We start from the raw sequence: 12802 nt of genomic DNA, 5'->3' as shown, positions 1-12802 counted from the left end.
TGGTGATCGACAGGGAGGCCTGGCGTGCTGCGATTCATGGGGTCACAAAGAGTCGGACACGACTGAGCGACTGATCTGATCTGATCTAGCTTTTCTTCCAAGAAGCAAGTGTCTTTTAATTTCATGGCTGCAATCACCATCTGCAGTGATTTTGGAGGCCCCCAAAGTCTCTCACTGTTTCCATTGTTTCTCCATCTATTTGTCATGAAGTGATGGGACCAGATGCCATGATCTTAGTTTTCTGAATGTTGAGTTTTAAGCTGACTTTTTCACTCTGCTCTTTCACTTTTATCAAGAGGCTCTTCAGTTCTTCACTTTCTGCCATAAGGGTGGTGTCATCTGCATATCTGAGGTTATTGATATTTCTCCTGGCAATCTTGATTCCAGCTTGTGCTTCATCCAGCCTGGCATTTTGCATGTTGTACTCTGCATATAAGTTAAATAAGCAGGGTGACAATATAAAGCCTTGACGTACTCCTTTCCTGATTTGAAACCAGTCTGTTGTTTTATGTCCAGTTCTAACTGTTTCTTCTTGACCTGCATACAGATTTCCCAGGAGGCAGATAAGATGGTCTGGTATTCCCATCTCTTTAAGAATTTCCCACAGTTTGTTGTGATCCACACATTTTGGGCTTTGGTATAGTCGATAAAGCAGAAGTAGACACTCTGGAACTACTGGAACTGGAACTCTCTTGCTTTTTCGATGAAGTGAGTGAAGAAGTAAAGTGAAGTCACTCAGTCATGTCCAACATTTTGTGACCCCATGGACTGTAGCCCCCAGGTTCCTCCATCCATGGGATTTTCATGCAAGAATACTGGAGTGGGTTGCCGTTTCCTTCTCCAGGGGATCTTCCCAACCCAGGGATTGAATGCAGGTCTCCCTCATTGTAGGCAGATGCTTTACCATCTGAACCACCAGGGAAGTCCTGCTTTTTCAATGATCCAACAGATTTTGGCAATTTGATCTCTGGTTCCTCTGCCTTTTCTAAATCTAGCTTGAACATCTGTAAGTTTACAGTTCACGTACTATTGAAGTCTGGCTTGGAGAACTGAGCATTACTTTGCTACCATGTGAAATGAGTGCAATTGTGTGGCAGTTTGAACATTCTTTGAATTGCCTTTCTTAGGGTTTGGAATGCAAACTGACCTTTTCCAGTCCTGTGGCCACTGCTGAGTTTTCCAGATTTGGTTGCATATTGAGTATAACACTTTCACAGCATCATCTTTCAGGATTTGAAATAGCTCAACTGGAATTCCATCACCTCCACTAACTTTGTTCATAGTCATGCTTCCTAAGGCCCACTTGACTTCACATTGCAGGATGTCTGGCTCTAGGTGAGTGACCATACCATTGTGGTCATAAAGATCTTTTTATATAGTTCTTCTGTGTATTCTTGCCACCTCTTCTTAGTATCTTCTGCTTCTATTAGGTGCATACCAGTTTTGTCCTTCATTGTGCCCTTCTTTGCATGAAATGTTCCCTTGGTATCTCTAATTTTCTTGAAGAGATCTCTAGTCTTTCCCATTCTACTCTTTTCCTCTACTGAGGAAGGCTTTCTTATCTCTCCTTGCTATTCTTTGGTACTCTGCATTCATATATCTTTCCTTTTCTCCTTTGCCTTTTGCTTCTCTTCTTTTCTCAGCTATTTTTAAGGCCTCCTCATCAGACAACCATTTTGCCTTTTTAGATTTCTTTTTCTTGGGGATGGTCTTGATCACTGCCTCCTGTCTAAGGTCATGAACCTTTGTCCATAGTTCTTCAGGCACTCTGTCTATCAGATCATTAGTAGGTGGATTCTTTACCACTGAGCCTCGTGAGTAGATTGATTCTTTACCACTGAGCCTCCAGGGAAGCCCAGGTCCAAATACCTTTAAAAATATGTATTTATTTATTTATTTGGCTGCAACGGGTCTTGATTGCAGCATGTGGGATCTTCAGTTGCAACATGAAAACTGTTAGTGACAGCGTGTGGCATCTAGTTCCCTGACCAGGCCCCTTACATTGGAAGCGTGGGGTCTTAGCCACTGAATTACCAGGGAAGTCCCCCAAATAACTTTTACAAATAGGATACTCTCAATAGTATCTCAACAACAGCTCTTAAAGCCTGAAAACCTCAAGTTATATCTTAGTCTACTTACCAACATTACCTGAATTCTCCTATATATTGTCTTTTGATCAGTGGTCTTCACACAAAGCAGCATTTTAACAGAGATTCAAAGGGGATTGACATTCTTGATTTAAAGAAGGAGCTAATAACTGAAGATCATTATTATTTTAGCTAAATAACTATTCAAAGCAAAGATTGCACCACAACCATTGCCCAACAGTGGCTAAGCTAAGAAGTGGACTGCAGAGAACAAAAATAAAGCACCAAAACATTTAAAACTCCATCTTTCAAGCTATTGTAAGTACTTGGAGTGTTTCTCCAGGTAGCACATGGTAACTTTCCACAGAAAGATTTGATCTACATGTTTAAGATATGTAAAGGTTAAAAATATAGTTATATATTTAACTTCTTGGATTCAAAGAGAACTAAAAAGAGAGGAGTGAATTGACATATTTTTGAAAGCAAGTCATCATACATTTTAGTTATTTAAAGAACTCTTAAAAAAAAACTTTTTAACAGTTTTATTGAAGTATATTGATGCGCCAAAAATACTGCATATATTTAATGTATATAATTTAACGAGTCTGGACATATGCATATACTTATGATACTATTATCACAGTCAAGGTAATAAACATATCCATCATTTCCAAGTCTTCTTGTGTTTCATGGTCCCTTTGTGTGTGTGTGTGTGTGTGTGTGTGTGTGTGTGTGTGTGGTAGGAACATGAAACTTACTCTCTTAACAAAATTTTAAATGAATACCATAATGTTAACCATAGGCAGTACTTTATACAGCATCTCTAGGCCTTATTCCTCTTGCATCACTGGAAGTTTATCCCTATTGAACAACTTCCCATTTCCCTATCCTCCCAGCCCCTGGCAATCACCATTCTCTTTGTTTCTATGTTTTGTCTACTGTGTGTGCGTGTGTGTGTGTGCATGTGTGCATGTACGCACGCGTACACATGCTCAATCATGTTCTACCCTTTGCAACCCCATGAACTGCAGCCTGCCAGGCTCCTCTGTCCGTGGAGTTTTCCAGGCAAGAATACTGGAGCGGGTCACCATTTCCTCTTCTAGGTAATCTTCCTGACCCAGGAATTGAGCCCATATCTCTTGCGTTTCCTGCATTGTCAGCTGGATTCTTACCACTGTCCCACCTACATGACTTTGACTACTTGAGACACCTCACATAAGTAGAACCATATAGCATCTGTCCTTTGGAGACTGGCTTATTTTACTTAGCATAATATCTTCCAGGTTAGTCCATGTTGTTTCAAATGGTAGGATTTCCTTCTTTGTTGAGGCTGAATAATATTCCATTTTATGTATATACCACATTTTCTTTATCTATTCATCTGTCAATAGACATTTGGGTTGTTTCCATCTCTTGGCTATTGTGAATAATGCTTCAGAGTACATAAGAGTGCAGGTAATGCTTCCAGATCCTGATTTTAATTCTTTTGGATAAATACCCAGTTGTGAGATTGCTGGATTATATGGTAGTTCTATTTTTAATTTTTTTGAGGAGGCTGTATTATTTTCCATAATGGTTGTACCATTTTACATTTCCACTAATAGTGTATAAGGATTCCATTTCCTCCATAGCCTTGCCAACACATGTTATAGTTTGTTGTTTGTCTGTTTGATAATTGTCATACTAACATGTGCAAAGTGATATCTCATTGTAGTTTTGATTTGCATTTCCCTGATGATTAGAGATGCTGAGCACCTTTTCATATAACTCTGTCCATGCTATCTCTAGGCGAGAATACAGGAGTGGGTAGCCATTCCCTTCTTCAAAGGATCCTCCCAACCCAGGGATTGAATCTGTGCCTTCTGCATTGCAGAAGACATCTGCAGATGGCAGATTCTTTACCATCTGAGCCACTAGGGAAGTCCCTTTCACATATACATCATGGACACTTGTATGGGGAGTGTCTCTTCTTAGGAGAAATATCTATTTAAATTCTTTGACCATTTTTTATCTATTTATTTTTAAATTTTATTAAAGTGTAGTTGATTTACAATGTTGTATTTTGACCATTTTAAAATTGAGTTACTTGGGTTTTTGCTATTGCATTGTAGGAATTTAAGAATTCTTGTTAAAATAAATTTTGGATGATTTTACCCAAAATAGAAGACAATTAGTAAGTTGAGATGCATAACTCCCTACACAAAAGAAATTAACTCTATTACTTTTTCCTGAACTAAAAGCCCATTTGGAACAAATAGAAAATAATTATAATAACAATAATGGTGTATTGAATACTAGTTCACCATGCTTTAATATCTCATTTCACCCTCATAATATTCCAGTGCTATTGAATAAGTAGGGTAAATACCACAAACATTTTTCTATTGTAGAAACTGCCCCCAAAGTCACACAACTAAGAAGGAATCAAGTATAGACTTCATTATCCTAATGACTAAGTATACCCATTGTACTTTGCTATTATCTCTTATAATTGTTCCCTTGGTCATTAAATCTCCTCAATATATGTAATTAAACAGCATCAACAGGTAAGGTAGTATACTCAAAATGTGAACTCCAAAGTTTTATACCATTAGGACCGACTGAAAAACTTAGGAAAGTTGACTTTTGTCTGGTTCAGGTTGGACAAAAATTTCATTCATTAATCGCTTCTCAAAAGAGTATCCTGTAGGAGTCTTCTCCCTATGAACCCATGCATACCCACCATCACTCACAGAGTATTAACCATGCTCTTACTACATGTTGAGTGCTCTGCTGGAATCTGGAGATACAAAAATGAATAAGAAGACATGGTTTCTGGTCTTGCGGCACTCACAGTAAATAACGCAATGTGTAAACAGTATGTCAATTTGATGTAAGAAATGCTACACTGTAGGGTAGCCTAGGGATATGGGACCAACAGAACAGGATCTACTTCACTACGAATAAGATTCTCCAGCTCCTGTCAGTGACTGTAGGAATACATGGTTAAAGAACTATAAAAAGTAGCTGTATGGTACATGCATACACACCAGGATCAACAAGTCAGAAAATATTTCAGAAGTAAGTTTATAATTGATTTAGCCAGCCAGAAGCCAGCAAAATCTATTTTTAATGGATACCACCAGTGAAACATGTCCAGTACTTCTTGAGAAAATGTGATTGTCATTAATAATTTAAATACAATGTAATAAACCCCTTGTGCTTATGTACAAGGGAGATTTAATTTTACTTTTCTACAATAAGAAACAGACAACTCATCTGGAAGTGGAAGGAATATGGAGAAAAAATTTAAATAACCATTAATATGGCCATTTGAAAAGAAAATAAAACATCAGTTCTAAGAACCAAGGATGGTAGTAGGGTTCAGTACATTTTAATCACAACTAATCAAACAGTTTACACAAGGCTTTATTTATTTCAATGTTAAAACATGTCAGAACTTGCAAGAATAGTTTTTTTTTTATTCCTATTATTGCAAGCTGTGAATGTACAAGTCAAAGCAAAATTGCATCCTTTAGAGATTCACTATCAAACTCACTGAAACCAAGAAACATCTATACCCAAGGTGCTATAGGAAACACAGCAGGTGTGTTATAACATTTTGCATTAAATTATATCATTTATCTAAGGGGATTCTTAGAAAAGAACATTAAGCTTTCAATAATCCCAATATCATCTAAGCACAAAAATGAAAACTGATCAGAACTGCAAATGGCAAAAGGATAACCATTTGTTACCTCATAAATTTCTGTGATACAATTTTACAACCTCTATTCATGCAGTGACTCCCAGATAAAACTCATTCTCTCTACGAATGCATTACTGTATATTTCAACCATATACTATAGCAAGTAAATATCTATAAAATAAAAAGCAGTTTGTGGGGAAAAAATCCTGAAATATGAATACTATTGAATAATGAATAGTATGACAGACATACTTGCCCTACCATTCTAGCACAAGTTTACTCGTGACATGACACAATTTTCTCATTCCTACACTGAATCATGCCCATTTGCCATCTGTACCACCCTGGGCAGACACTTCACCTCTCTGGATATCAGTTTTCTCATTTCTAAAAAGAAGGGTGCTTGACAGCAGGCAGGAACCTCAAGATGCCTTTGAATTTTAATATTTTGTATTTCTATGAATATACCACATACACTGTCTCCCATGAGTACTGTGAATTATGTTAAGTTCTAATATGAAAATAGAAAGAATATCACATAAAAAACAATTAATCGCTTTCTTTAAAGCCTACAAGAGAAGAACTAGAAGAGACATAAGAAAATGTGTTCAGTTCAAAATTATGAAGTCTGGCTTCACAAATCAGAGGATGACTGGGTAACTTAAAAGCTAATTTTTACAAGAGTACTAGAGTATCCATCAAGCGCTTAGGTTCTGAAGACCAGTTTGTGGGAGCACTCTCATTCCTTCTCAGTTCAATGAAAAGGAAACGAGAAGGTGGTTCGGCAGAGTCATGAAGAAGATGGAGACATTGATGCAGATTTCTCCATTAATAGCTTTCATTTCACCATTCAAAACGCCTCTCTTCTCCTTTCATCCTTTAATTTCTCTCTCATATCTTTACCCAAATGCTTTCCTTTGCTTCCTTTCCTTTTCTCATACTCCACCCTCTCCACTTTCAAAACCCAGAAAATGGTGACAGGTCACACGACACAACACCCCTCCAAGTTCGCCTGTCCTACTGTTCTCTAAGATTCACTAACAGGACAGAGCAGCAAAAGAAAAAGAACTGCTGTGTGGCCTGGAGTCTGGTTAAATATGGAAAATAGAACACATTTGTTTATCTCCACTTCCTTCAACTATCCAATTAAATTGTTGAGTATAACATGCGGAAAACAGGAAAAAAAAATGTTATCAAAGTTTCAAAAGCTGAAAAGCAGATGATAATCAAGTCAGAATTAACTTATCACAGTATAAAAAACCGAAAGGAAAACCCACAAGGGGTGGAATGTAACTGATACCAAAGCAACCACTCCACCCAGCACCAGGAAGGCTCTAGGAGTGGAAGCACCAGAGACTCCAGAAGGTGGGAATGAAAATCAAACTCGATGAAAACCTGTGTCAGTGTCTTCCTCCAGCCCCAGCCTCTCTGCACAGATCAGAGCATCACTCTCTGTAGAGGATGAACTCAAGCACACCAAGGACTGAGCAAGTTTCTATAAAGTGAAAGCCTGTATGCTGAATGGGGAGTACTTAGTCCCCCTTCCCTGCTTAACATTCAGACTTTAGCTGCCTAACTTTCATCAGAAACTGACCAAAAGGTAACACCACACCGATATTCATAAATGGATATCTTCCAATTAGATAACCATGTCTACCTGCTCATTTTAAAGTGAATCCACAGTCAGTGAACCTGACCCACACTTTTCAAGCTTCCAAAAAGCACCAGGATCACATTCCTAATGCCACACCAAACAGAAAAGAAGAACTCAGTGGACACAGAAACAAGACATAAGAAGATGATGACTTCAAGAATATTAATAATCTCAGAGAGAAGACATTCTGTCCATGCAACAAGAACAGGAGGCTATAAAAATGAACATTCAGAGAATAAGAAAGAGCTCATAGAAATTAAAAAGATAAGTGAGATAGGAACATCTCAATAGATAAGAAAGTTGAGGAAAGATTTCATAAGGTAAAACAAATGAAAACTTGTCATGAAATTAGATTCATGCAAGATATTCAACATCAAACTGTGAAGTCTCAAACAGAAACACAGACCATTACAAAGAAATAAAATATTGGAGAACTCAAGAAAATGAGTTTTTAAATTGAAAACACCTGTCAAGCTTCTAGCAAAAAGAAAAGAGAAGGAAGAGGAAGGGAAAGACCCACATGAAGAAACACTCACACAAGATTTTAAAAATCACTTGAGAGTGAAAACAGATTCTAGGGAAAGGATTAGGGCTCAGAACGGCTTCTGGATTCTCAATGGCAGAACTACTGGTCAGAAGAAAATGGAGCAACACATTCAAAATGATGAGAAAAGACGAGTTTTATTCCATACACACACACACACACACACACACACACACACACTCTCACACACACACACACACACACAAAACATAACCATTAAAATATAAATCAAATGCGTAGGTAAAATAAAGTCTATTTCACAGATGCAGAAATCTCAAAAATCTATTTCCCTTCTACTTTTTAGGAGGCTTCTGTAGGATCTACACCATCCAAACAAGGAAGGAAACAAGAAAGGGGAAGACTCTGAATCCAGGTAACAAGTTATTCAACACAGAAAAGGTAAATGGATTTCTCAAAGTGATGATACAGCGAGGTCAGAGTTAACAGGTGTGGAACTGGTCTAGAGATCACCCAGTTCAGGTTAGAGCAGGAAGATGGAAGATTCCAGAAGTATCTCAAAAAAATAAAGCCAGAATTGATGGAATATTTGATGTGTTTCACATACTGAAAGGATATGCATAGTTCTACCCGAGTTTGAAGATGGATTTCATGATAGATACACCAAAAAATAAAGCTTATGACAAAGCAAGGAATTAATTCTAGGAAAAACAAAATGTATATAGAAGAGAAATGTTATTTTAGTACCTTTCTAAAGCAATCATAACATCAAATGCAGATTCATGACAATATAAACACTGAATATCAAATGGACCAAAATTGTGATACAATCCTGCTGGAAGGATTGTTTTAGGGCATGTCTATGTGAACACACACGTGCAATTTGTGTATGGCGTTCATTTCTATATGAGTTGTCATAATCTTCCACAGTAAGACGAATGTTAAGATGAAAGTTTAAAAAATCAAGATGTTGTGGGGGGAAATGGAGACAAAACCCAGAAGAAAAAAAAAACAGTCTAAAAGTATTGAAAACAGATTTTCTAAATTCAAAATTGGGAGGACTGAGGTGTGTGATTGTGTGATTGCTGTTTTAGTTAAGCCTGGTTGTACAATATACAAAATCACTCAGATAAAATGCATGTGTGGGGTACTGCTTTTGAAAGTCATGAAGTAAGAAGAAAAAAAGAAAAAAAGCTGAAGGATGGCTTCTAACTGTTAAGGGAAGCTCTTCTGTAACTGGATTTCTCTTAAAAATATTTCTGTATCTTTATACCTAGGCCTGTATCATCTTACCTAATTAGGGGATTTGCTTATTTGTTTTTTGGTGGCATAGCAGATGCTTGTTTAATCTTATTGTGACCAAAACCCAGACAACAATGCATATTGACAAAAATAGTAATTAATAGGAACAACATGAAAACCTACATTGCCAGAATTTAATTAAAGCAACAGCTTTTATCTCATTCAAAGCTAACCTGTCCATAAATGTTTCCCACCCAAACTCTACAGATATATCAATAACTGTTTTCAATTACATAAAAACCTATCGTTTAAACAAAAACACAACTAATACTTTACCTGGACACTCTTTCCAATTTAATATAATGTTTGTTGTTATGTTAAAAAAAAATGAGTTTTCTCACATAAGGATATAATTGTCTCCCAGGTGATCTTATTTCAAGGAACACAAGGAAATGACGGTCTGTGGGCAGAGTGACTGTAGGGTGGAGGGGAGCCCAGAGGCTCCCAGAGGTGAGTCTGTGCAGCTGGGGACATTGATGGAGGTGACTCTAGTATTCTAGCTTTCAGGCACGTGAGTTTATAGTAGCTTTGATAGGTGTTCAATCCTACACCACAAGAGAAACAGGTGGAAATAAAAAGCTGTCATTCAAACCCCACCAGTGAGGATCTGAAGCCTTGGTAAAGGTGGTTTCAGGAAAATATGAAAAGATATGAAGGAACTCCTTGGCCAAATTTTAGCTCATCCATCCAGAATTGAAACCTGATGAGCCCTAAGTGGGAGATAAATCACTGAATATTTCAATAATCTGTGATTTGAATACATTCTATGTTTTAAATATATGGTGTACACTGAAGCACTGGAAGTTAATCTATACATCACATTTTTCCAGAAAAGATTTGCCGTGATTTCTTCTCCAGCGACCAATAGGTTGCTTCCTCTTTACCACGTGAAAGACGAGGCCCCACCCTCAGCATGCACAGGATAAACGCAACTGCAAACAGCAACAATGGGAAGACAGTCTCCTGCCAGCACTGTGCCAGGCACAGGAGATGAGAGGCCAGACCCTGGTTTTCACAGAATTTGGGCTCCAAGAGGTGAAAGAAGCAAATGGGATTGGATTCATAAGTCATTTCTTTAATACCAAATAACAAATACTCATTTTAAGTCTCACAGATTTTGTAACAGCAGCTGGGCATAAAATTGTACAATCATACAACCTAACAGTGTCACCCCAAAACTGTTAAATTCTTTTCCTGCATTAGTCACTGTGCAACAGGGATTATACTGTCTAATCCCTCTGGTATCATGGGTGTCCCAGATGTGCTGTGATTTATGTGAAATCAGGTGACCACATTGTTTTCTGATAACAGGTTTTTCTCACCCTCCACCAACTCCTATCCACAGCCCTCGAAAGGGTGATATTACCTTTCTTTCATTTTCTTTGGTCCTATTGACCTGATATCTGTGTGGTTTATCTTTTTTATTTTAGAAAAAAAAAATCACTAATCTTCTTAGATGTCGATGGTGTCAATAGGAACCAGGTTCTCATCGGGCTCTAATTGGACACAGCATTGTGCAAAGGAAGTGAATGGACATGAAAGTCTCTCAGAGCCAATTTATGCGAGAAGTTTAAGGAGGAAAAAGAGGGAGAAACAGGTCAATGCCTTTCATGAGGACAAAAATCCAGAGTCGAATAAATGCTTGCTCGTTGTCCTCCAGGAAAAAACATCTCCAGTGAGTGTCTGTGAGACTCAGGTAGGCGAAATCATAAGTTATGTGAGAAAAGGCAAAAAGTGGGCAAAAAGGAGGAGGAAGAAGGTAAGGAAAGAGGCCACAGCATCAGATGAAAAGGAGACGGTGCTGAATGGCTTCAGGTAGGATGTGACTCAAGAGAATAGTAAGAATTCAAATACAGGGCCTGTTCCTTCCTGCTTCCATTTATTATTATTAAGCATGAAAAATAGCCAAAATAACACTGGGTTTGTCATTTTTAGAGCTCACAGCATACATTTCATCTATTTTCTGCAGCACGGTTAGCATTCAATTTATTTTTCCATGGTTGCTACCATACAACATGGGCATAAAACTGTGAAAAATTAAATAGCTCCAAAGTGTAGGTGGGCTTCTGTGAAATTTGTGCTGAATGAATTTTTAGAAAGCAGAATGCAGTACTAGAATTGCTGCACATGTGTTCCATTATTAAATAGCTAACTCTTCTAAATTGGGAAGGATAATAACAAGCAATCTTGTGGAAAAACTGAAGACCTAAACAATACAATTCTAAACCAAAATAAAACTGTTTTGCTTTTTTTTGTACTTTTATAATTGTTAAAGTATCATTGTGGCATCATAGCACAAAAACAGACTGAACAACAGCTAAAGAAAAACATGGAAAATAATACTCTCCACAACCTTACCATCCTAGAGTTAAAATTTTTTTCAACATATTTCAGACTTAATCCACGTAAACCCATAAATATCAGTTTTTATTAATGTGCACATACTTCTGGTGTTCGGTTTTCCACTGATCATTGTTCTGTTAGTATTCTTCTATGCTATTTCAAGAGAAGCTGCAGAAAGAACGCTGGGTTTCTAGCAAGGTGTGCTTTAAGACTTAGCACACATGATTTCCTTGTACAGTACTGAGAGTCATCATTTTCTCAGCTAGTCAACCTTCCTTGGAATTGATATAACCAATTATACTTACTCTTCTCCTTGTTCTTCAGCATTTAGGTCATGAACAATAGTTCACAGGTCTAAGTACCCATGCAATACACACTTCCATATCATAGCTCTTTTCTTCTTTTGAAGACTATCTTTGATATAATTTCATGGCAAGATGAACATATTTTTATATGCTCTATACTTTTTAGCATGTGTGCCTGCCAAGTTGCTTCAGCTGTGTCTGACTCTTTGTGATCCTGTGAACTGTAGCCCGCCAGGTTCCTCTGTCCATCGGATTCTCCAGGCAAGAATACTGGAGTAGGTTGTCATGCCCTCTTCCAGGGAATCTTCCCAAGCCAGGGATCAAAACCACATCTCTTATGTCTCCTGCATTGGCAGGTGTGTTCTTTACCACTAGCGCCACTTGGGAAGCCCTTTTAGTGCATACTACCAAATCATTTTCCAAAAGAATAATACAAATTTATACTATTACCAGCAATAGTGTAAGTCAACCTACAGAATGAGAAAAAATATTTGCAAATAATATGATCAATAAATGGTTAATATCTAAAATATGCAAACAGCTCATACAATTCAATATCAAAAAAACCCAACCCAGTTACAAATGATCAGAAGACCTGAACAGACATTTTCCCAAAGAGAACATGCAGATGACCAACAGGCACATGAAAAGATGCCCAACACTGCTAATCATTAGGGAAAGGCAAATCAAATCCTGAATCAGATACGATCTCACATCTATCAGAATGGCTGTGATCAAAAATAACACAAATCACAAATGTTGACAAGGACATGGAGAAAAGGGAACCCTCATACACTATTGGTGGGAATGTAAATGGGCACAGCCATTGTGGAAAATAGTATGCAAGTTTCTCAAAAATCTAAAATTAGAACTACAACATGACCCTGCAATTCCACTCCTGGTTAATATATATATATATAT

The 12802-nt window shown here is 37.5% G+C and overlaps 2 protein-coding genes across 3 annotated transcripts in view; one reads left to right on the top strand and one right to left on the bottom strand.

The window, feature by feature from the left end:
* GRM8 (glutamate receptor, metabotropic 8) overlaps positions 1–12802 on the bottom strand; it is an 858241-nt gene that overhangs the window by 518992 nt on the left and 326447 nt on the right. The gene's annotated exons all lie outside the window — the stretch shown is intronic.
* Positions 10696–12802, top strand: part of LOC104982380 — a 59607-nt gene continuing 57500 nt past the window's right edge. The window contains 1 exon segment of the mRNA XM_010831745.1: positions 10696–10929. Within this exon segment, the coding sequence (XP_010830047.1) occupies positions 10696–10929 (234 nt within the window).

The sequence above is a fragment of the Bison bison genome, unplaced genomic scaffold (genome assembly GCF_000754665.1).
Source record: "Bison bison bison isolate TAMUID 2011002044 unplaced genomic scaffold, Bison_UMD1.0 scf7180017864530, whole genome shotgun sequence".
Lineage (NCBI taxonomy): Eukaryota > Metazoa > Chordata > Mammalia > Artiodactyla > Bovidae > Bison > Bison bison.
The sequence above is the reverse complement of the archived record's forward strand: the minus strand, read 5'-3'. Positions and strand labels throughout refer to the sequence as shown.